The 25,288-nt window shown below is 43.7% G+C and overlaps 1 protein-coding gene and 1 non-coding gene across 3 annotated transcripts; both read left to right on the top strand.

The window, feature by feature from the left end:
* The first annotated feature begins 1,675 nt into the window (after positions 1-1,675).
* On the top strand, positions 1,676-24,936 carry Nudt9 (nudix hydrolase 9). Of its 2 annotated transcripts, none has more exons than XM_038309594.1 (8): positions 1,676-1,895; positions 5,758-5,997; positions 10,377-10,472; positions 11,766-11,852; positions 14,216-14,327; positions 19,561-19,707; positions 21,203-21,287; positions 24,493-24,936. In XM_038309594.1, the coding sequence occupies exons 2-8, from the start codon at positions 5,801-5,803 to the stop codon at positions 24,669-24,671; spliced, it is 903 nt and encodes a 300-aa protein (XP_038165522.1). In that variant the 5' UTR covers positions 1,676-1,895; positions 5,758-5,800; the 3' UTR covers positions 24,672-24,936. The 2 variants fall into 2 exon arrangements, with proteins under 2 accessions (XP_038165522.1, XP_038165513.1); XM_038309585.1 differs by lacking the exon at positions 1,676-1,895 and adding an exon at positions 1,933-2,163.
* On the top strand, positions 16,389-16,461 carry Trnak-cuu. Its single transcript has one exon. It is a non-coding gene; the product is annotated as a tRNA-Lys (tRNA).
* Positions 24,937-25,288: the final 352 nt, after the last annotated feature.

Here is a 25,288-nt window from a genome sequence, read left to right as displayed (position 1 = left end):
AGTAATCTAAATCTCTTCCTGGGGCCACAGGCATTTACATATTGCTCCCTAAGAAACTCTTAGACCCTTTGAACGGAGAGTTATATTTTTATGCCAACAATATTTGAAGAAAAAATGGTATCTGAAAGAGCTGTCAAAGATAATGACTGAGCTACAGAGATGGCTCAGTGGTTAAGAGCAGTGGCTGTGCTTCCAGAGGACCTGGGTTGAATTCCTACCGCCTATATGGTAGCTTACAACCACCTGTGATTCCAGTCCTGAGGGATCCAAAGCCCTCTCCTGGCCTATGTGGACACTACATACTTGGGATGCACAGCCCTTCAGGCAAGACCTCTACACATAAAAGTAAATAGATCTTTAAAAGATAAGTCTATATGAGGATACCAGTTAAAGACCCAAGGCAAGAGTTCATTGACTACTGATGCCATAAGAAGGACTGAATTAGGAACAGAATTCTATTTTCATGAAAAAAAAAAAGGGTGGAGCTTTTTAAAGGCAGGGGAATGGTGTGGAAAGATCTAAAGTGTTGGCAGCTGTGGTAGGCTACTTGTCCAGCAGGGAAATAAACTTCTCTCATGGCAGGAGGCGGGGGAACAAGTGAAAATAAGACAACTGTCTTTCATGGGAACTGAAGCCCAAGGTGAATTATTTTCCTGAATGCTTGCACCTCAGAGGGATGGCGATGACAGCCCCAGGAAAACATTAAGTGATAGGCTTGTTGTAATGATCTCTCCTGTTCCTTTAAGAGAAAGCCTCACCCACTCCGGCATCTGCCAAGGCAAGTGGATGTTCCTTTCGATTCCAGCCTGAGCTCCTTCCTTAGAGGTGCTTCTGCCTCTCCCCTCTCTGTTTCTCTTTCTCTCTCTGCTCTTCCCCCTTCTCCCCTTCCCCCTCCATAACCCACTAAATAAATACCCACTTTCTCTGCACGGTGTGCCTATCGGGCTCTGTCTCTCACCTGCATGGCTCCCTGCCTGGGACCCACTGTCCTTTGTGGCTGGTGGGCTACTTGGGAACCTGCAGCATTTTATCTAAACCATAACACTTACACTCCAAAGTGCAGAGGAATATATAATTATAATCCCTGCTTCGCCTCAGGACCTAAGTATATGGAACCAGGTTTGGGCTGTGGGAATAAAAAATATGATTTCTCATACTTTTGAGTTTATCCAAGTGTGGAATTTAAGGGTGTCAAGTTTGTTATTGCTGTTCCATCCCGAGAGTCCTGTAGTTTCCAGGATATGGCTAAAGTATGATTGGTCTGGCTTTAAGAAACTGCCAATACCTTAGAGTATGTTCCTAAAGTGCAGAGGGCGAAGCTGATTATATACTTAAAACTTACAAATTTGTCTAAGAAAAATACGAAAGCCAGAATGCTGACCGCATGGCACACTTGGTTTTTACCACTTTCAACTTGTCTAACTTTTGCTCTTCGTGCATTACTTGGCTTATTATCCAAACTGTGCCAGTTTCACGGTTTGGGGTTCAAGTGGGACACTGAGGCGGGCTCTCCTTTCGGACAAGAGGCTCAAGGTAGACGCTAACACCACGGACAGCAGCAAGACGGGGACCCTAGGGAGCTCAGACTCCCTTCAGGCTTGGGATCCCTTCCTTAGGGCCCAGAGGGGAGCAGGTCACATGACGGGGCGGGTCACGTGACGAGCGGGACGCTCACGCTTCCTGCTCACAGGCGGTCGCCGAGCCTGCTCTGTGCGCCAGTTTCGCGAGGCGAGCGACTTTCCTTCTGGAAACCACACCGCCGTCCTCCCGCGTTCCCGCACGACCGCGTACGCTCACGTGACTCCGCACGGCCGCGGGCCGGGCCCTTCACGTCGCCGGGTGCCTTCCGCGTCGGCCTCAGCGCGCCTGCGCAGACAGCGAAGCCCGGCCGGCAGGTTGGTTGGCGGCCCCGTCGTAAAGCGTCGTGGTGCGCCGCGCCGGATGCGCCGTGGGGTCCCAGTGCCCGGCGTCTTCCGGGAGCGGGGTTCGCTCGCTGCGGGGCTCGAGGCCGGGCCCGGCGGCCACAGACCCCAAGCCGGCCGCGCGCCAGGCGCCGATGGCCGGCCGCTCCCTGGGGCAGGCGGTAGCCACCGTGTCGCTCTCCGTGGCCCTCGCGTCCGTGGCTGTCCGGTCGTCAGGCTGCCGCGGCGTCCCCGCGTCCAGGTACCCCGTTTCTAGGGCGGGCTGCGGCTCCCCGAGACCTGCCTTTCTCGGGGGCTGTGCCGGCGCATGGGGTTTAGCAAGGACCTTTCTCCAGCTCCGGTGTTTCAGTTTGCCCGCGTAGCTATGCCGCCGGCGTTGATTCGCAGGTCACCGGAGTTTACCGGGCATTTGACTGTGCGTTGCCCCGTGTGAGGGTTAATACTGATGCCTGTCACGGAGACACACGCACTGTCGGGGACAGTGGCCGCGACTTCCCTAGTGACTGGGAAAGTTGCAAGCCTGGTTCTCTTGAGTCTGTAGCAGTGGTCCTCGCCCTCCCCTCCCTAGAGCACAAACGCCCATACCTCAAACTTGACCTTTCCCAGGAGGCAGACTGTCAGCAAGCTCCAGTTTCGCAGAGGAAAGAGAATTCCGTGGTTCTTAGCCGACTCATTAGGTCAAGTTTGAAATTTCTCAGGACTCCGGTTGCAGACGTGACATCTTCCTAAGTCTTTTTGAAAATAGAATGACTTCTACTGTCTGTGGTTTGTAGGCCCAGTGACTTTATCTCTTTTCTGTCTTCCTGACAATGTTTATAAAACCCCTCAATCAGAGCGTCCCTCTCTGCTGGTGTGAATGAACTTCCCTTTATACATCTAGTCTTCTTCAGTGGGGTTTACCGAGGGAGAAACTCAGCTCTCGGGCAATCACTGAAGCTGTTTTTGTTGATTGTTACCAGAACAATACAAAGCTGCTCGGTGTTTCGTCTTTATTGTAGTAAGATGGGAAGGGAACTTTGGTAGTGGGGTATCCAGAACCGAAACTGCACATTCAGAAGAAAAGCCCAAAGCTGAGTCAGCAAGAATGTGTCGAGTGCAAGCTAAACTAATATTGTAAACCATCTGGGGAGCGACAAGAGCGATATCGCTTCAAGAGTTTTGTGGCTATCATTTTCTTCAGGGGCGTGGCCCAGCTTAGAGCCTGGCTGTGCATTCTTGACTGCTGTGTCAGTTAGCCTACTAGGCTCCCAAGGCTTTGTTAGACTTATTTCAAAAACAGAGGTTTGTGAGGGTCAGATGAGTGGGCAGAATTCCATCGCTTAGCACAGGGCCTTGCAAGTGTGTGCTTAGCTCTTAGAAACTCTTAACACTGAGATTTTCCTCAGTTCAAAACAATATGCCACTTTTGAATTTCTTTTATTGCCAGTCTTAGGAACTGGTCTCTGCTTTGTAAGGTGCTTTTTGTTAGTTTTATAATTCCCATTTGTTAGGGCAAACATTTCCTACACAGATCTGTTATTCAATAAAAGCATTTATGCTCTGTATATGTTTATAATAAGTGTTCTTGTTCCAATAGCCATCACTATCTCACACTGGAGAGCGGATCTAAATGGGATTATCAGATGCATAGTCTGATTTTATTTTGCTTTTTACTTTAAAAATATTTATGGATGTTTCTCTCTTTCTTTCTGATCATGTGTGCAGTTGTGTGTGCTTGTCCACCTGTGTTGAGTCCAGAAGATGATATTGAGGGTCTTATCTCTCATGGTTTGCCTATTCCTTTGAGGAAGATTCTCTCCCTGAATCTGGGGCTTGTGGTTTTTTTTGTTTTTTGTTTTTTGTTTTTGTTTTGGTTTTTTTTTGGGGGGGGGGCTGGGCAGGATCCTCCTGCCTCTGCCGCCTCACCTTCTGCCAACTGGGATCACAGGTGTGTGTGGATGCCTGGCTTATTAGATGAGTGCTGGGACCTGAACTCCAGTCCTCAGTGACTGGGTGGTTGCTGTTCTTAGCAGAAGTGTTGTCTCCCCAACTCCACTATTTTCCTTACATTAAATTTATTAGGAAAGTAAGCATCAGGCATGTCAATCTCATGAGACTGGAGAGCACATTGGCACATTCTGCTTGCTTAGTCTTCCCTAAGTCAGAGAACAGAGAACTTCAGATTACTTAAATATTTTTGGTACTTGGTTGGGATAGAATAGAAGTGTAAGTATGTTTTTCTTGTCCTATTTCCATCCATGAAACTTAGCTCTCATTTCAAAAATAGAGAACAGGACTTTGTTAACTGTTGCTTTTTAAAAACATATTCTTGGAATCTAGTTAGATAAATACACATGTTTCACACTTATGTATTTTTGAGTATGAGCTTTGAATGATATCATTTTTCAGAGAACTCATAACTTGGGTTTCCAGATCTCTGGTGGCTGAAGGAAGCATGCCGACAGATAGGAAAACAATGAAAACCTGCAAGTTTTCTTGGTGTGTGAGGCAGTTTGCTGAGTGGCCAGGCTGGCTTTGATCAGGTGGTCTTCCTGCTCGGGAATTGTACTTGTACTTTGGATACAGTCAGTCAGGTTATATATTCTCCTACTCTTCACTCAAGCCTGCCTTCCTGCGGTGTGAGCCTCCTCATCAGGTGGGCATCCCTGCAGTTTGGGAGTTTGACAGTACCGCATGGGTGCAGAGTGCATGCAAATGAAGGGGCAGCGTTGTGACAGTCACTGAATGTGATGAAGGAAGACAGACTAAAGTCAGGCAGAGCAAACAGTTTGTCGTTGTCTTACAAAAACAATCACTCTGTGTTGAAATGACTTAGTACTCACCACGGGTAACTCATGGCCATGCAATAACTTGCACATAACCACCACCACCTCCTCCTCCTCCTCCTCCTCCCTCCTCCTCCTCTTCCTCCTCCTCTTCCTCCTCCCCTCTCCTCCTCCTCCTCTTCTTCTCTTTTTAGTAAATTTATTTATAAACTACTGTTTGTATTTTTACCCATGGCTGAGTTTTCATAGCACACCCCCTCCGTTTTCCTAAAAGAACATAAAACTAACATTCTGCCCCATTTGCTCAGCTAAAATAATTGTAGCCAATAGGCAACAGTTATAAGATTAACTACTTTGTGTGTGCATTGTGGTGTGTGCCAGTGTGTGTGTGTGTGTGTGTGTGTGTGTGTGTGTGTGTGTGTGTGTATACATATGGAAGCCAGAGGGTGATACCAGATGTCTTCTTTGGCCCCTGAGACGGGGTCCCTCACTGACCCCGGAGCTCATCCATCTCACCTGGTGGCTGGCTGTTGAGCTTTTCCCACCTACTCTACTCCAGTGTTGGGGTGACAGACAGTGCTTAGTGCTCACCTTTTGTGTCGGTGCTGGGTCTCTAACTTAGGTCTCCGTTCTTGTGTAGCAAGCATTTTACCGAATTACCGCTTCAGTCCAGATTTAGCCAGTTTTCAAAATCTTCATGTTGGAAAACCCTTCATGGATATTACATTTTCTTAACTTGAATTTTTTGATTTAAAGTGTTTATTTTGCTTTTTAATACTAGTGTGTACATGTACACATGCCTGTGAGTGTCGGTGCCCTCTGAGGTCAGCGGCCTTGTCTACCCTGGAGCTGGAGTTGCGGTGGTTGTGCGCTGTCTGACGTAGGTTTTGGGAACCAGCTCGGCTCCTCTGGAGGAGCAGTATACACCTCTGCGTCATGAATCTCTTCAGCCCCAATTTCCTAATATTTAGAAGTTTTTGAAATTGAAAATGTTTTGGGAGTCTTTGAACTAGGTTTTTTAGTTCATATGCTTTGGAATGTTTCTAAGATGTTTCTCTTTTTCTCCTCAGAAACTCATTTCCGTCCTGTGGATTTCACCTTGACGCTGTCATCATGTCAGGGTCTAACGGTGCCAATGAGAACTCCCACAACAAGGCTCGGACATCTCCGTACCCCGGCTCTAAGGTGGAGCGGAGTCAGGTTCCTAACGAGAAGGTGGGCTGGCTTGTGGAGTGGCAGGACTATAACCCGGTGGAGTACACTGCAGTCTCCGTCCTGGCGGGGCCCAGGTGGGCGGACCCTCAGATCAGGTGAGCCATAGCCGGTCGTGTCTACGGGTCACGTGTTTTAAATTATCATTTGTCCCTTGGGAAATCATTTTTATCCATGCTGGGTGTTATCACAAGTCAGTTTGCACGTTCCCTTGAATTTTTCCAAAGCAAACTGTCTTCACTGTTTTGCGAGGCTCTCCTAACAGGCAAATCTATTTCGGTTTGGAATAGCTGCTGTAGTGTCTGTTTTTGCAGTTGTACCTCTCTGTTGTTTCGGCACAGTGAGGCTGGTGCTTGAGGTTTGTGATCATATTTGTGAGACGTGTTTCCAGATGAGCAAAACCAGACAGTGAGTGTGAAAAAGTAGGGAGTGCGTGAGAAAAGTGGGGAAGGGAGGGAGAGCAGAGTGCTCTGTGTCCCTGGAAGTGCTCGGGTGGTTCACATTTTATGATTATGTTCTCTTCTATTCTCTTTCTAGCTTTGGCAAGCTATAATTGACAAAAATTGTATGTATTTAAGATGCACAGCTCAGTGTTGGGATTCACACCTACATTGACGTGATCAGCACTGTAGTGCCAGTTATCGTAGCCATTGCCGTCTTGGGCCCTTTTCATGGTGAGAAAGAACATCGAGATGTGTCTTCAGTAGGTTTCAGGTGCACGGCACAGTGCAGCTGTGGTCGCGGGCAGCGGGTCTCTAGAGCTAATGCTCACACAGTGCGGACAGCGGGTCTCTAGAGCTAATGCTCACACAGTGCTGACAGCGGGTCTCTAGAGCTAATGCTCACACAGTGCTGACAGCGGGTCTCTAGAGCTAATGCTCACACAGTGCGGACAGTGGGTCTCTAGAGCTAATGCTCACAGTGTAGCTGTGGTTGTGGACAGCGGGTCTCTAGAGCTAATGCTCAAGCAGTGCGGACAGCGGGTCTCTAGAGCTAATGCTCACACAGTGCGGACAGCGGGTCTCTAGAGCTAATCCTCACACATAGTCAAGCCTGTGTCCTTTCAGCGTCATCTTCCCAGCTTGCTGCTATTTATGTTTCTCTTAATGATAAATATAATACAGTAGTGAAATTATTTTCTTTTTAAAAAGATTTCAGGAGCTAGAGAGAGTGAGAACTAATTAGTTAAGAACACTTATTGCTCTTACAGAGGACCCAGGTTTGGTTTCCAACATTTACATGGTAGTGCACAACCAATCATAACTCCAGTTTCAGGGGCACTGATACCTTCTTATCTCCATGGGCACCATGGACCCACGTGATGGATGTAATAAATGCAGGCAAAGCACTCACATACACGCGCGTGCGCGCACGCACACACACACACACACACACACACACATATATAGTAATATCATATGATATATATAAAATAAAGTCAATTTAAAATTATTTTTTAATGTTACTCATTCATTGGATTCATTTTAATTATTTTGCTTTAATATTTAATTATTGTTGCTGCTCAGTGTAGACCATGAGACCATGTAACCCAATATGGGCAAATTCAACAGAACTGCCATATATGGGCTGCCCATGCATGCTTCAGCATTGCCAGGACATAAATTTCAAATTTTCTGATTTCATTGATAACTATCAAAAGGCACATCACAGCCTACTCTTATATTTTAACTCATCTATGAAAGCATAAGCCTGCATATGTTGATGTTTTGATGAATGTATATACTTGAATCAGCTTTAATATAGCCATTTCCTCAAACATCCTTTCTTTAAGTTGAAAACATTCTAAATCATTTCTTCTAGCCTTTTGAAATAGTCTGTAACCACTCTGAAGTTACCAGAACCCTGTAGAAGGAGCAGCGGGGCTGCGTCCCGCCACCCGGCTAGCTTTATACCCGAAATAATTACACGGAAACTGTATTCTTTTAAACACTGCCTGGCCCATTAGTTTCAGCCTCTTATTGGTTAATTCTCATATCTTCCTTTAACCCATATTTAGTAATGTGTATAGCACCACGAGGTGGTCGCTTACCAGGAGAGATCTTAACCTGCGTCCGTCTTGGAGAGGGAAAACATGGCGACTCACTATGGCGACTGTCCGTGGCGACTGCCCGACTCTTTAATTTCTCCCACAATTCTGTTCTGTCTACTCCGCCTACCTAGTTTTCTCTCTCTTAAAGGGCCAAGGCAGTTTCTTTATTAACCAATAAAAGTAACACATAGACACTCCTCCATCAGAACCCTTAATCCTATCTAAATAGACGTCAGTGCCCATGGAGTAGGCTGTCCCCAACCCCTTTGTAGTAGTGACTTCTTGTTGGGACACAGCTCACAAATAACAATATGGGGACTTATTATTAATTATGAAAGCTCGACCATTAGCTGAGGCCTGTCTCAGCTAGCTCTTATAATGTAAATTAACCCATTTATAGTAACTGTGTTCTCTTCCATCATGTACCTTCTGTTTCCTCTCCATTCTGAGTGGTGACTCTGCCCTTCTTCTTGCCACAGTTCTCTCTCTGCCCAGAAGTCCCGCCTACACCTCCTGCCCAGACAGTGTCCCTTAGCTCTTTATTATACCAGTCACAGCAGTGCACGTCACACAGCGCACAAGTGTCCCACAGTGTCCCCCCTGTCTAAATCTTTATTATACCAGTCACAGCAGTGCACGTCACACAGCGCACAAGTGTCCCACAGTGTCCCTCCTGTCTAAATAAAAAGGAAGTTGTTATTTTTATTTAATAATACAGTAAATACTAGTATTACTAATACAGTAAAACTATATGCAATAAGAACAATTATCAAATAAAAATTATATTCACAATGTCCAGTCCATTTGTATTTGGCAAATTGGATAATTGCAGCTGTATGTTGTTCTGACATTTATGTCTTAAGCTGAACAAAGTGATTTCAGGCTGGGAGATTGGTCAGTGGGTAAAGTGCTGACTGTGGAAGCGTCTGGGCCTGAGTTTGGTCCCCAGAACCAATGTAAAAAGCTGGGGGTAGGGATGAAGGGGCAACATGTGCTTGTAACCCCAGTGCTGCAGAGGCTGGAATCGTGGGATCCCTGGAGCATGCTGGCCAGCAGCCCAGCATATTTGTTCAGTTCTAGACCAGTAAGAGGCTCTGCCTAAGAGAAATGAGTGTTTGGCTCCTGAGAATTGATCCCTGAGGTTGACCTCAGTCTCTGCACACACAAATGTGCACATGTGCACCCGCACCCCAGCACTTCTAGCAACAGAAGTCCAGCAAACAAGTTGATTGAAGTGGATATCAGGAGAGCTAGTTACAGGCTAGGAAGTGTAAGTGGGTGATTGGGTAGCCAGCAGCTACCCACATAGAGTTCCTTAGGAAGTAAGTTCTGCCATCTTATGGCACAGCGGGGGTTACTGTTCACAGTATTTTGTTATATATTTTATGAAGAGTTAGACAAGAGAGTCTCAAAAGTTCCCCATGTAAAGAAGTAGCAAACGTGAAAGATGATGTAAATGCTAATGACTCAAATTTGATCATCACAGTTATACATGTCAGATAATCATTCTGTACCCCATAATATGTATAGTGATTATGTACCAGTTAAAAAGACAAAAAAAGGAAAGCACCAATGTTTGCTCTGCTGATGGCTGTGGCGTATAACGTGTTGGCTCCTGAGTTTATTCTCTCACACCCTTTGCTAAACTGCCATCACATAACCTCAGAAGGAGAAGAGCCCCAGGCCTCTCTCATACCAAATCCAGCAAGTAACACATGCATGTATGTGAATAGATGTACATGTGGGCGCAGTGTAACATGAAGAGAACATATGCATCTGTGATCAAATGTACACGTGGGTGCAGTGTAATATGAAGAGACCATATGCATCTGTGTGAACAAATGTACACGTGGGCGCAGTGTAACATGAGGAGAACATGCATCTGTGTGAACAAATGTACACGTGGGCGCAGTGTAACATGAAGAGAACATGTATCTTTGTGAATAACTGTACATGTGGGTGCAGTGTAACATGAAGAGAGCAAGGCTGAGTATAAGGGGTGAGTAAGGACCGAGTTCAGGCGGGGGTCATGACTTATGAAGAGGACATGCGCTAACTGCTTTTCTAGTTCTAACACTGATGGAGTTTGTTGGTTCAGAAGAAGCTTTTGTTTGGGATCCTGGGAGCCAGCAGCACCCAAAGACAGTTCCGTGTTATTAGTGTGATGTGGACATTTTGCTCATGTAGGAGGGACTCCCTTCTGTCTAAAGGGTTAACAGGCCTCATAATACAACATCCTTTTTTGCTTTGGATAAAAAGGATCCTTGCCCACCCCTAGAGCCTGCTTTGATTGAATAAGATGATTTGTAAATCAGAACATACTCTTAAATTTTTCAGGTATCTTTTTTTCTGTTTGTTTTGAATAGCAGTGAGTTACATTGTTAAGCCGTAGGTGGTATCTAATCATTATTTTATTTTGCATTGCAGTGAAAGCAACTTTTCTCCCAAATTTAATGAAAAGGATGGGCATGTGGAGAGGAAGAGCCAGAATGGCCTGTACGAGATTGAAAATGGAAGACCCAGGTGGGTGCTGGCATGAAGCACATAAGTTCTGGAGGGCGATGAGGTGTTGGCATTCACAGTGTAAGTGAAGTTATTAAATTTCCACAGAGCACTGTGTACACACATATACTTTTAGTTCTGTTTAACAGATTCAGAAAGAATGTTAGCAATTTGCACACAGCTAGTAAGTGACAGAATTTGAATGTATTGTTTCAGAATTTTTTATCTTGAAGGTTGAAATAATTGAATAAATTATAAAAAGGGATTACAATTTATGTTTTCAGTGGATATTTACTAAGTGAGGTAATGGCTTCTAGTAAGAATTTATGCAAACATGTAAGACATGAAAGCTAGAACTCTTTGCTGGGTGAGATTGTTCTGTGTGTGACGTCTCCACTGCAATCCTGACTACCTGCTCTGGGAACTCTTAGTGGAGGGATTGACTTCTGTAGCTTCTTCTCTAACCTGTACACATACTAAATAAAGTGCAATTTAAAAGACAAGTAAAGCCCAATAATTTTAACATCAAGGCTCATTTTGCCCATCTCCCTTACGTGTCCATGAGTTTGAAGAAAAAATTATTGTCTGTTAGCCAGATGACTTTAAAAAATATGTTTGTGAATTTAGTACAAAATAATATAAAAAGCCACTCAGTTTCTACAGCAGTAATGAACGTAGGCCTAAGTGCAGATGCACAGAGCCGCCATTGTTTTCTGGGTTGTGGATTAGATCAAACAGTTAGTTGGGCTGGGCGGTGGTGGCACATGCCTTTAATCCTAGCACTTGGGAGGCAAAGGCAGGCAGATCTTTTCTGCAAGTTCAAAGCCAGCCTGGTCTGCAGAGCAAGTTCCAGGACTGCCAGAGCTGTTACACAGAGAGAAACCCTGTTCAAACAAAACAAAACAAAACAAAACAAAAAAAAACCAAACAAAAAAGTTAGGGGACTGGGACTCTGTGGATAAAGCTCTTGCTGTATAGGCATAAAGACAGGAGTGTGGCCCTCCAGAGCCCACAGAAAAGCCAAGCAGGCATGGTGGGTTCCTGTAACCTTACGGTTCAAGAAAGGGACGGAGATGGTATCCCAGAGGTAAACTGACTTGCTAGGCTACCTCAGACTAGCTGATTTCCTCTTCCTTGATGAAGTGGAGAGCTGTTGATGATGACACCTCATGCCTTCACACATGTACGTGTACACCTGCCCACACACAAGCAAGCATGTATACATACATGCATGCAGTATCAAGCCAAACTTTAAAAAATGAATGCATTCAATTGATTGTATGTTGTTGTGGTCTCTGTCCTTTTCCTTCCTAGAAACCCTGCAGGGAGGACAGGACTGGTTGGCCGGGGCCTTTTGGGGAGATGGGGCCCAAATCATGCTGCAGATCCCATCATAACCAGGTAAGATCCAAGTGGGGTTCAGTAGCAGAGAGTGAAGTGATTGGAGAATACAGATGTCAGCTCTCTCTCTCTCTCTCTCTCTCTCTCTCTCTCTCTCTCTCTCTCTCTCTCTCTCTCTCTGTGTGTGTGTGTGTGTGTGCGCACGCGACTTTATGGGATATTATAGTGTATGTGGAAGAACAAAGCAGTAGTTTTAGCTAGGAATTGTGACTTATGTCATGATCCCCATTTGTGGGAGATTGAAGCAGGAGGGTTGCCATGGATTTGGGGCCTGTCTCAAAGCCTCAAAATCAGTCAGTCAGTTAATTAAGCTGTGGTTTTATGATGTAGGTGGACATCAGGTGTTTTCTACCAGGCTTGTCCAGCTTCCTGCCCATGGGCTGCGTTCTGTACCCAGAGATGGCTGTGAATATGACCTAGTGCAACACAGATGATTTTAACTTGAGAGCTCATTTCTTGAGCATGAGCTTTGTAAATGACAAAATCATGTTGCAGTGTCAAAAGTTTGGACACATCTGGCAGTTATATATTAAACATTTTTTTTTTTTTGTTTTCCCCAGCTTTGAGTAGGTACTTTAGAGGGCATAAAAAAGTGTAAGAATTAAAGTTTTGGCCATTTGAAGAGCTATAGCTTCATTTGCAAGGTGGAAAATTTAAAATAAAATGCATGAAACATGACCCAGTACAGTCATGGATTGCTCAGCATTGGAGACATGTTCTGAGAAATGCATTAGTCAATTTTCTCATTGTGCGCCTGTCACATCGTTCACTTACACGGCCTAGAGGATGCAGGCCAGTCATTCACTCTGGCCTCTTGATGCAAGAGACTTACTGAGTGTGAGACATAGGAGATAGCTGGAGTAACATGTTGTAATGTCTTATAGTAAGCTTGCCTGTTTGTAAAAACACTGAGGAAGGCATGATTGTTAACTTGACGCCATTACAAAGAATCCAGGAGCTTTCATTAGAATGCCACCAGAGAGACCTTGAGGGCATCTCAGGAGTGGGCAAGTTACTCCTACCCCTGACCTCAAACGTCTGAACGGGTACACTTATTCACAGTCTTACCTTAGAAGGGAGCTGTGGGGCGCCATGTTTGCACAGGGATGCTGCCCTTTGCAGAGAATGGTCTGTGAAAGCTGTCCATACCTTCAGTTTCCAATGAGTGAGTGTATTAAGTATGGTGCAGGTAAAGTAGCAGATGGTAACAGCATTTTAGCTGGGCTCTGAGTCATTCTATTTCCCTTGAGTCACCCCCATGCCTCTGTGGAAATAAGGGAGCTCTCTAAAATGCTAGCAGGCTATGGCATTCTCTGCTGAACAAAATTCTTGGCTCTCTTCAGAATACAGATTGAGAATACGATTGAGAATCGTGCTGTGTAGCCATTCGCTGGCTTCTTCAGCTTCATGCTCCACCCCTTTCTCACTTGCTCATAGTGCCAGACCGAGTAGATGCTCAGTTTCTTGGATCAATATCTTATCGCTTTGTATCTTTCTTATGTTATTTTTGGGTCTACACTAATTATTCTTTTAATTTATGTTTCCTGTGCTCCTCAGTCTGAAACCTTTCTTATAATGCAGCACTTTGGGTTTGGCTCTGTTCCTTCGAGAGGACTTGTGGGTTAGATAAAGAAACGTGGAGACCCATCCAAACTAGTGTGCTTTCACGTTTCTTCTAGAGTAAGAATCGCAGCATAGACTTTCCTTTTTCTTTTGTTATTGGAAGTACAAAGTTCTTATCTTTGTCTCGAAGACCAGTTTTACAAAAAACCTTGAAGTTGGGGGTGTAGGTTAGGAAGGGGAGGGGAGGCTTGTCTTTGGAGAAGAGGATGTGGTTAGAAAAAGCGTGTTCTGGACTGGCCATTCCCTAACTATGTAATTTAATTCAAGACATAATAGGATGGAGGGCGCCCCCCCCCCCATAGTCTAAAGATGGCATAAAGACTGAAAAGTACTACTTTACAGTCAGCTGAAACTACTGGTAGCCTGCTTTTCTGACATCCCAGGGTGAAGTGATCAATAGAAGTATTGCCAGCTCTTTTTTTTTTTTTTTTTTTATCATTTCATGCAACACATTTGAAAACCTTTTTTCAAATTATATTCTGCTTTTAAATGTTTTGTTAACAGACTTTAAGTAGTAAGAATTATATATAATCTAAATTTTTCTTAAAAAGAGTACAGCATCCTTGTGTGAAGTAAACTTCTTCCTGGTTTATAATAGAACTAAATATAGCATTTTTCTAATAAAGACAGTCTCTTAAACTGGTGGTTTTGGGTAAATAAGTACTTTGTTATATAGAGAACATCTTTATGGTGTTGGCACAGGTGTGAGCTGGAACCTTGTCTTCTGTCCCTGTTCACAGGTGGAAAAGAGATGACAGCGGCAATAAAATCACACATCCTGTTTCCGGGAAATGCATCTTACAGTTTGTTGCAATAAAGAGGAAAGACTGTGGAGAGTGGGCAATCCCAGGGGTAAGCATGGCCCCGCCATCTGCTGATGCTGTAGCTGTTGATTGCTGAGCTTGCTCACTGTGAAGCTCCTGTGTGAGCTTCACGCCCTCCACAGACATCACCGTAGAGTTTCACTGCTGCCAAGTTTAGCATGCTGTAAGCTTTTCGGATTCAAGTACAGTGGTAGTGTCTTTGGAAAGAACACGAACTTTTGGCTAGATAGAGGCTCATGTTCTGCCCTGTGCACTGGCTGCTGGGTGATGGAGTCCAGGCTTTTATCGTTACAGTGAAGGTAATTACCGTGGAGAGATAGCCAGTGAGTATTTGATGTATGGGTATGTGCCGGCTGCCAGCGGTCGGAGGGGTTAGGAAATAACCACGATAGTCCTTTTATAATTAATTAGCTTTAATACAAGGGGAGAATAAGGGAACTTACAGATCCAAGGGTCCAGTGGAGCAGAGGGTACACAGGGAAGAATCAAAACGGGGCTCCTTCCGGCGCCGCGATCCTATTTAAGGGGAATGCTACCCCGCTGGAGCAGCCACACCCCTGAACGCAGGGATTGGGCCAGCTGCCCCAACATCTCCCCCTTTTGTCTAAATAAGACAGATTCAGAAACCAAATACAACTATATACAATGGGAACAGATCATATAAAATTACAAAAAGTAAACAATATCAGGCGAGAAGTATATAACGAAAAATTTTTCTAATCACTCTACTTTGGGAAGTCTAAATAATCTAGAAGGTAGCTACCATTATCTAATCTTCAACCCCATCAAAGATCTGAGAAGGAGAGTAAAATTACCAAAGCAACCAGGAAGCACAAACGAGAAACTTCCAAAATGTGCAACACAAGACAGAGACAATTGACTACCTGGGCAACCACACGAAGTCTTGATAGCAATGTTGAGGCAACCAACTTTGGCTGAGGCCTGAAAAAACCTGACATACCATTATACAATGGCAAGGAACCTTTAGTAGAACAATCCTATCCTGTCTTGGCAAGATAAGACAATTCTGTTTTATCCACTTATGGATATTTCGTAGTTTAGTCAGTAATGGAGGTATGGGCTTTTCTTTGCCCCAAGGCCAGTTCTGCCAAGTAGAAGACAAACTCCCAGTGGAGTGTCTTTGATGCTCAACGTTCTCTCGGGAGTAGAGCATTGTTGCCAGGAGTGATTGTGTCTCATAAATACAAAACTCTAGGTTAGATTAAAGGCCATGTTCTACAGCTCTTCAAAGAGGTTGAAGATTATGCTATCTATACTAAATACAACCTCTATGTGTCTAAAAAACCTGATTGTCCTAAATATAAATATGACCAACATATAATTCTCAACACTTACGTAACTGTATGACAAATAGAATAGACAACTGTGCAATAAATGAAGACAATGATTTCCAAATGTAAACAGGGTCCTTACATAAATAATATCTGAGGTAGAAATGTACAGTGCAATATGGTAAACAATGTCATTACATAAATAGTATCAGAGGTAGAGATGTACATTGCAATATAGTAAGCAATGTCAATATAACAATTGTTTCAAACAGAGGTAGTATCATACTCTCATACAATGTTCAATATATCAGTATACAAGAATCAACACTCATATAGTTTTTTTTAAAAAACAATAACTCACAAAAATCAATTATTCCTTCAGATCACCAGTTAATCCCTCCCTCCCCCCTTTATATATATATATATATATATATATATACATATAGATATACACATAATTTATACCCCTGAGTCCATATAAAGCCTTCCACAACCCGACCACCCTATACCAGCCACCAATTAGTGTCCCTAAATCTGAGGGTAAACTTTGTTGGGAGGGGGGGCGTCGTCATCCAAGATTGCTTCCAGCTGACATAGGGGCGACTTTTCTTCCCAGGGGTTCCTGTGAAAGCAAATGATGGTAGAATACCCAGGGTAACATTTCATCTAGGAAAAATGTGTCCAGCCTCTGAATTTTTTTAGAAAATGAGGCCAGAATGTTGTCAAAAATGTGCACCATTCAAAAGTGTTCTGTGCAATTGGTACCAAAAAACAGGCCAAATATTAGCGCTACAAGAGCCCGGCTAGCTCAGTCGGTAGAGCATGAGACTCTTAATCTCAGGGTCGTGGGTTCGTGCCCCACGTTGGGCGCCAGATGTGCCGGCTGCCAGCGGTCGGAGGGGTTAGGAAATAACCACGATAGTCCTTTTATAATTAATTAGCTTTAATATAAGGGGAGAATAAGGGAACTTACAGATCCAAGGGTCCAGTGGAGCAGAGGGTACGCAGGGAAGAATCAAAACGGGGCTCCTTCCGGCGCCCCGATCCTATTTAAGGGGAATGCTATCCCGCTGGAGCAGCCACGCCCAACTTGGGATTGGGCCAGCTGCCCCAACATGGGTAGCACTTGTAACTTAAGGTCTATCTCAGTCCCCTACTTGAAACTCAATTATATATTGTTGGAGGGAGATGGCTTGTTCTTTCTGACTGCCTGGATAGCTTAGACCTGAAAAAATCACACAGAAACTGTATTCATTAAAACACTGCTTGGCCCATTAGCTCTAGCTTCTTATTGGCTAAGTCTTATATTAATTTAACCCATTTCTATTAATCTGTATATCACCACGTGGCTGTTGCTTGCCAGGTAAAGAACCAAGTGTCTATCTCCAGAGGGCTCCATGGCTTCTCTCTGACTCCACCCTTCTTTCTCCCAGCATTCATCCTAGCTTTCCCCGCCTACCTAAGTTCTGCCTTGCTATAGCTCCAAAGCAGTTTCTTTGTTCATTATAATCACAGCACAGAGAGGGACTCCCGCATCACTTCCCCTTCTCTATTACATAGTAAAATTACATACAACAAAACAGGTATCAAACAAGAATTACAGTTACAATATTTATATCTATTCTATCTTTTGTCATAACTAAGGAAAACTATAACTATAATATTACCTAAGTAAACAGGAAGTACATTGTAAGCAATTTCCAAAATTCTAGAATTGACAGAGACATCTCGCTGCCTGGACAGTCACCCAAAGTTCTTCTGTACTGTTGGGGCATCCATCTTCAGCCTATAGGCCAGTAGTATCCAGCAGACTTTTCCGAGAAGCAGGAGATCTCAAAGGCAGTTCTCCTGTATTGGCAGTTTCAGTCACTGTCTGCTGTGTCCTGAAGAATGTCTTGCAGACTCTTTCATGAAGCAGGAACCCCGAAGGATTGTCTCACCTTTAAGCAAGTTCAGCCATCATTTCTCTGTGGGTCATGAATGTCCAGTTCATTAAGCAGTCCGGGCAAGAGCAGTTTCTTGCCCAAATGGCTAACCAACTCCATAAGGAGGCTCTTTGATGCCCATCTTTCTCTTGAAGTAATTGGTGCTGCCAAGAGCAGATGTGTCTCACTGTCAAAAGTCCTAAGTTATTAAAACATTTTAAATGCCACATTTTGTAGTCTTTGAAAGATTTGAAGAATGCCTATCTAACTGAAATATATATCTATACATCTAGAAAATCTAACATGACTACAAGCTTGACTATTATAGATGAGTATCTATTAACTTATATTTCTTCATTATACATTACATTTTTAAATGAACTACACAAATACAATACCTTAATCAAGATCAAAAATACATATACATATAACAAAATTGATCTTAAATTTGTACCAGTAAACCAAGATCCATACCAGTGCAAATTATTCATATCTATATCATATCCCCCTTTAAATATAAACAAACATTTGTAGACAATACTTGGGAATATGGGCATAGTTTTCTCCATACTGCTTCCTGCTGATTGTTTGGCATAGTAATTTTTGGGGGGTGTTCACAGCAACCTTCAGGGGGTCTTGTTTCATCAAACCACAGTCTGGAAGCAACCCACAGGTTCTCATCCTTTGTGGAAACAAGAGAAGAACCTCTTTTCCAAGGCATCATATCCTTAGACCCAAATTTGGAAGTGGCTTACTGGGTAAAGATCCCAGCGTCTGTCTCCAGTGGCTTCTTGGCTTCTCTCTGACTCTGACCTTTCTTCTCCCAGCATTCAACCTAGCTTTCTCTGCCTACCTAAGCTCTGCCTTGCTATAGGTCCAAAGCAGTTTCTTTATTCATTATTGGTAATCACAGCACACATAGGGGACTCCTACATCAATATACATTTAGTATTTCTTACTGAATTCATATAATTTTTAAACATAATAAAAAGATAACCACTTGTTAGAAACTTTTCCTTAAAGTTCCATATTACCATCAGGAAGAGTGTACTTATAGCCCATATTGACTTTGTGCCGTATTTGAAGATACATATATCATATGCATGGTAGAGGCTTTATAGTTCGTCTTATCATGAGATGAGGTAACCTGAGGGAATATGAGTTTTTATGAATAAACTGTGGTCGGTAAGAATATGTCTTTCTTTGTAGTGTAAAAGGAATGGAATTACAGAGCGTAGCTGCTGGCCCGAGCTTAGGCTGGTCCCCGTGCACCGGAGCACTCAGGCTGAATGCAGGGACACAAAGACGAGCTCATCATGGGCACTGCATTCCTATCGTCATGTGAAATTTGGTCCAGGAAGCCACTGTTGTTGATGCATTTCCTTAATCGCTCTCTGCCTTTGTCAGCTAATATTGTAGACATTGGGATATAGCAGAGCAGTTTGAGCAGATAGCCCTGTCGTTACATTCCCGTGGGAAAGGCAGCCAATGTAGTGAGATGAAAAATTAAATGTATTTTGTGTCAGTAGATGATACAAGAAAAACTCAGGCAGGAAGGACAGGAAGTCAAAAGGGATTGAGAGATTGCAATTTTAGCTACAGCTAGAAGGCCTTTTGGGAAGGTGACATTTAAAGGGTGTTATGAAGGAAGCAAATCGCAGTTTCTGTGGAGAAGCAAACATTTGGGTTTGCAGCAGCTCTCAGATGCAGTGTTGCTGGTGTCTTCTGAGGAAGCCATCATGGCTGGACAGACCAGACAGTGCGGGCAGAGCCATTGTGCTATTTTCTTGCCTCCAGGCCTTGTAGTTTGGGTTTAGAAAGTAACAAGAAATGAATTTGCCTGGCAGAGTTTGCTGTAACCTCACCCTGGACCATTGCTGTGGCCTCTTGGCTGCTTCTGCTGGGAACAAATGGTATAAGAAACTCTTGTCACAGAGGAGTGGGGATAACGATTGTGGGCAAAGACAGTAATACTTGTTTATTGTACCAGTCAGTGAATTCGGTCGAATGAACCAAAGCTTTCTACTTAAAACTGTGCCCATAGGGTATGGTAGACCCTGGAGAGAAGATCAGTGCCACACTGAAAAGGGAGTTCGGTGAGGAGGCCCTCAACTCTTTGCAGAAGTCCAGTGCTGAGAAGAGAGAGATCGAGGAGAAGCTGCACACGCTCTTCAGCCAGGAGCATCTCGTGGTAAGGGGCTCCAGGGAGGGAGGCTCTGCCAAGGGCTGTAGCCTGACGGCAGGGGACTTGGGGTCTGCTCACAAAGCAGATTTTCCTTAACATTTCTGTCCTGGCTTTAGCCCATTTGATCATTTACTGCCCTTTTTCCCTCTAATTTTTCTTCAACTGAGGACTGAACTTGTGTGACAAAAAAGCTCTTCTCTAACACACTGGGAAGTCAGTAAACAGATCTCTTTGTTTACAGGAATTCAGCTTGTTGTGAAAGGCCATTTACATCTTAGACTTGTTTTTTACAAGGTTTTTTTTTGGGGGGGGTGGATGGGGGTGGAGGTTGCTGTTTAAGTTTTATGCCTGTATTTATTATCTATATACTCTGTTATTCAAAGAAAATATTCACAGAAAGCATTTGGGCATCAATAATTGGGGTCTCTTTTTTCTTTTCTTTTTGTTAGGGTTGTAACATGTAGCTCTGGTTGGTTCAGTATTTGCTACGTAACCGGGGCTATCCTCGCATTTGTGTGTGTGTGTGTGTGTTTGTGTGTGTGTGTGTGTGTGTGTGTGTGTGTAAGGTTGGGGGAGAGAAGACTTATTTAGGTCTGGTTCTTCAGGTGCCATTTGCTTTGCATTGGTTTAGGTCCATCTCACTGGTTAGGTCCAGCTGACAGGTCAGAAGCCCCAGGCCCCAGGGATCCACGGGTCTCCTGTGTTTACCAGCATTCACCTTACTGACTGAGCCCTCTCCAGCCCTGGGCTGGGCCTCTTAATTTTCTTCCTTGGCCTCGCAAGGGGAATTTCTGTTTGTTATGTATGCTGTCTGTTATGTATGTATGTATTTTTGTTATATATGCCCTCTGTTATGTATGTATGTATTTCTGGTTGTTATGTATGTATGAATTTCTGTTATGTATGCTGTCTGTTATGTATGTATGTATGTATTTCGGTTTGTTATGTGTGCTGTCTGGGTCATTTACCCACATTTGTGTTGATAGCTAGAAGTAAATTTTTCCTTTTATCAGTAAGCTTTAAATTTCAATTTTCAGATTTCTCTGTGTATCCTAGGTTTATCATATCCTTCAACATATGAAATTATAATCACAGAAATTGTTAAAACAGAAAATACTTACACTATGGACATGGCCCAAGTTGACTGTCTCAGTTTTCCCCTTGGTGCTGTTGATTTCGGTGCTCCAGCACACTAAGCGTATTCTACCACTAAGCTGCATCCCAGCCCCGCTCAGATTCTGTGATACTGAGGAGAATTTCAAAGCTGCCACAAAAGAGAATATTGTCCCCTTAGGAATATAAAAATGTCTATGAAGCTATGATAAAGGTTCTATGCTATTTACATTTCTTTTAATCATTTTGGGGATAAAATGTATATCATTGTGTACAATCTTATCTGCTTTAAAGCGTCCCGTTCAGCAGTGTTAAGTGTGTCAATTAACTGCTCTTCCACTCCCTCTCATCTCAGCCTAGACCGTTGTCTCTCTGTCCTCTCACATAGATATATAAGGGGTATGTTGACGATCCTCGGAACACTGATAATGCGTGGATGGAGACAGAAGCTGTGAACTACCATGACGAGACAGGTGATTCTAATCTTAAATGTGTCCATTGACGAGAGTTGGGCGCCAGCTGAAGTCAGGATGTCTCTAGAACGTCATCACAACTAGTAGCTCAGCTTTTGAAACTGTTAACTGTTGAGTTTAGGGTTGTGCGTATCTGCAAGTGAAGCTGTTAGTATTAAAAGAGCTCTGAGAAAAAAGCCTGCGAAGTTTGTCCGCAGTGACTAAAAATCCTTAATCTGTCGATGGCAGTGGGGTTGATTTACAGGCTAAAATAATGCGATTTAAAGCCAGCAATTGTTTAGTACAATTATTAAGCTTTAATTAAATTTGTCTAAACAAAAGCAAAAGCAAGTGAGAATTTGGGTGGGACAGTTTGGCGAAGAGGTAAGAAATGGCATTTACATTTACCCTGTGTGAAGTGCCGTCCTGGTGCTGCAGCCTCGGGTGCTGAGCAAGTGCGTGTCCTCATCTGTAGGTCTTGGGACTCAGAGGCAGTTTGTAACTATGGAAGCGAAGGGAACCTGCTGTTTCAGAGTGACTTACGGTCTTTATGCATCGGCTGGCTCCTCGGAACATCCTTCCCTGCTAAGCTGAGTGGTGTTTTAAGCATTTGGCCTTCATTTAAGGAGTAATTAAATGAGGCCGTGTTCAGAGAACTCCATGTTCTGGCTCTTTGCTGAGCTGCCTGATCTTATGTTAATCACTTGTCCCTGGACCAGTGACTTAGATGTGGGAGGTCTCCTTTCACTCAGCCTGTTCTTGGCCCTGGGGAAACTCCAGCACCAAATCCTTTCTCTACGCAGCAATTCTGCCTAGAATTTAGAAGCCACATGGGAATGGAGTTTAGATGGGGTTTCTACAGTTTAACTGCACACAACTCATTATTTATTGCAAGGGTAAAAACAAATGACCTTTGCTCCAAAGATTGAAGGTGGATTTTATACCTGATGGGTGATTCATCTTTCTCTGTAAAAAGAAAACTCTTTGCCCATAAATTCCAAGTCTTTGGCTCTCGCTTTTGCCTATTTAGGTTGGCTGTGATTTATCTAACAAAAGGAATTAAGGCAAGTAGACCTGTGGGCACTAGGCCTCTGTCTCTAGTCTTCCCCACACCTTTGGGCCTCTTAGAGACTTCGTGGTAAGGTGGTCTAAGCTGTGCTGGTCTCCTGGTTTTGAATCCCTTACTGCTAAAATAATTGTGCATGGGGGCAGTAAATGGTATGTATGCCCCAGGCTGACCGCTGTTCCCCTTCCCTGCCATGACGGGATTTTCTACCCACGGGGCTGGCGGTGTGGATATGAGAGCTGTTTGTTTTCAGGTCAGCTTTCTTCTCGCGAGAGGTGGCTGCTGACGTCTGTATGCCTTTAAATATAAATCAGGTGACCAGAGGAGTGAAAGAAAGTCTAGATGTTGTTAGTTCAGATAAAACACAGCGTGCCAGAGGACTGTTCTGAGCTAATAGGACACTTGAAATCTGTGATTCCCAACCTTCCCAATGCTACGGCCCTTTAATACACTTCCTTGTGTCGTGGTGATCCCCAACCATAAAATTATTTTTGTTGCTATGTCATAACTATAATTTTGTTTTTCTTATGAGTTGTAACATAATCTGTGTTTTCTGATGGTCTTAGGCAACCCCTGTGAAAGGGGTCGCAACCCTCAGGTTGAGGATCTCTACTTCCACTTCATGGCAGCTGTGTCTCAGTCTGTGGAGGTGTTGGCAGCTGGAGTGTGGGTCAATGTAGAGCTGGGGTGCTGGTGCCTGCTCTTAGAGCTGTGGCCAGAACAACAGTCTTCTTTAAGAAGGACTTCTGTTGTCTAAAGTAACGGTGATTTACATAGGTAAAATAATTGAAACTTAGAGAATAGATGATGTAAAGAAGAAAATATAAACCACCTTCAATTACCAGTTTGCCGTAGCTTCCTCCAAACTTTGTGCACCTTCACAAACAAACAGACCAGAGGCTTCCGCTGCTTGCTGTTTCACGTAAAAGCACACTGTGGCCGCTTGAGGGCAACAAATGTGGGCTGGCCTCACATAGCCCAGGCTGCCCTGAGCTCAGTATACAGCTTAGTCTGGCCATGAACTCGTGGGCAGTCTTCCTGCCTATGACTCCCAAATGCTGGGACTCCAGTCATGGACTACCTGCCGCGTCACATTTAGTGGCCGTGGCCGTCCATTGTTTATCTCTGTCATTTTTTCACCTGTATCACAGAGGTGGAAAGTTTGTTCCGGTCCATTTTTAAGAATGAGATATGGTGCAGGGTACAGCAGTTAAGAGCACTGACCGCTCTTCCCGAGGACGTGGGTTCAACTCGCAGTACCCTCATTGTGACTCATGTGTCTGTAACTACAGGTCCAGGGATGCCGGCGCCCTCTTGTGGCCTCTTCCAGCACCTGGCACACATATGGTGCACAGACAGTCATGCAGACAAAACACTCATGTACAAGAAACAAAAATTAAAGAACATAGTATATAATACCAAATGTCTATATACATAATAAAACAGGCACATATGTTGCCTTAAATAGTTTACTCTCAGTGTCCTCTGGATCATTGTTTTTGAGACAGAGTCTCATTACATAACCCAGGCTGACTGAGCTGACGGCAGACTCCTGCCTCAGCTCTCTGCGGTGCTCAGGTACTGCAGTAGGCCATCACACCTGTGTAACGCAACAGTCTGGTCCATTAGCTGTTCTGAAAGTTACAACCAAAGTCATCTCTCCAGGGAGAGTTTGTCTTTAACACCCTGGGTAAACATTGACAGCTTATCCTGTAGGAAGAGCCTTTGCATCTCTAACAGTGATGGCATTTTTATATGTGTAAATACAATTATAGATACATTGTATTTTAGTTTCCAATTTGGTGTCTAATTATATAACTTAAAATAATAAAATGAGTTATAAATTTGCTTTTTAGGTTTTTTATATTTAACTCTATAATCCTTTTGGAATCTGTTTTTGAAAAGACTTTCATATAGTGTGGCATCTCTCTTCCTCTCAAAGGAATAGTCTTTAAAGAGAAAAATTTTCATCTAATATTTAATCAGTTAAAATTTAGAAATTTTGGAATATTCTGGCTTTTAATCCCTTGGCTACCTAGTAACAAAGATTTAATCTTATTTTTAGGAAGACAATTTGAGGATACAGAATTACATTTTTTTTAAGAAAAAGCGGAATAAACAAATTTCCTTTTTTTTTGGTGTTGCTTCTTTGGAACCCAGGGGACACCATGGACAAGCTCACCCTGGAGGCTGGAGATGATGCGGGGAAGGTGAAGTGGGTGGACATCAGCGACCAGCTCAAGCTCTACGCCAGCCACTCTCAGTTCATCAAACTCGTGGCTGAGAAACGAGATGCGCACTGGAGCGAGGACCCTGCTGCTGACGGCCACGGACTGTAGCTTTCTCCAGAGGCCACCTGGGAGCACTGCAGACAGCAGGGTCGCAGAACTCACATGCCACAAAGGACACTCGGAAATGTTTGCAACTCGGTAAAGTGAGTGAACCCAGGGAAGTAGAACTCTGAATTTTCAACTTTCTTCTCAGAGGATTAGAGGTCAACAGATTTTGTATGTATGAACAAAAGCATGTCTGAACAAAACTTAAATAACAAATGTTCTCTGAAGAATTGTAATTAAAATAAAAATAAAACCCAGCTGCTGGTGACTTGTGTTTCTAGTTCTTATTTTTAGCTTTCCCCTCTGCCCTTTGAGCTGAGTGATGTCCTTCTGAGCTAGACTTCTTTTGGAGGGTGCCACTTCACACATGCCGTTAATGCCTGATTTGTTCGCTTTGTTTTTGTTTTGTTTCTTGTGCATGCCATGCCCAAGGTGGACAGAAGAGGGCGTTGGATCCCCAGAACCTAGATTTACATGTGGTTCTGAGCCTCCATGCGTGTGCTGGGAATGAAACCCCTGTCCTGGAAGAGCAACCAATGCTCTTAACTGCTCAGCCATCTCTCCAGCCTGAGTTGCCAGTTTTACAATGGTATTGCAGTTATTGCATTCTCTCTCTCTGT

Source organism: Arvicola amphibius, chromosome 1 (assembly GCF_903992535.2).
Source record: "Arvicola amphibius chromosome 1, mArvAmp1.2, whole genome shotgun sequence".
Taxonomy (NCBI): Eukaryota; Metazoa; Chordata; class Mammalia; order Rodentia; family Cricetidae; genus Arvicola; species Arvicola amphibius.
This window is presented reverse-complemented; position numbering and strand designations above follow the sequence as displayed.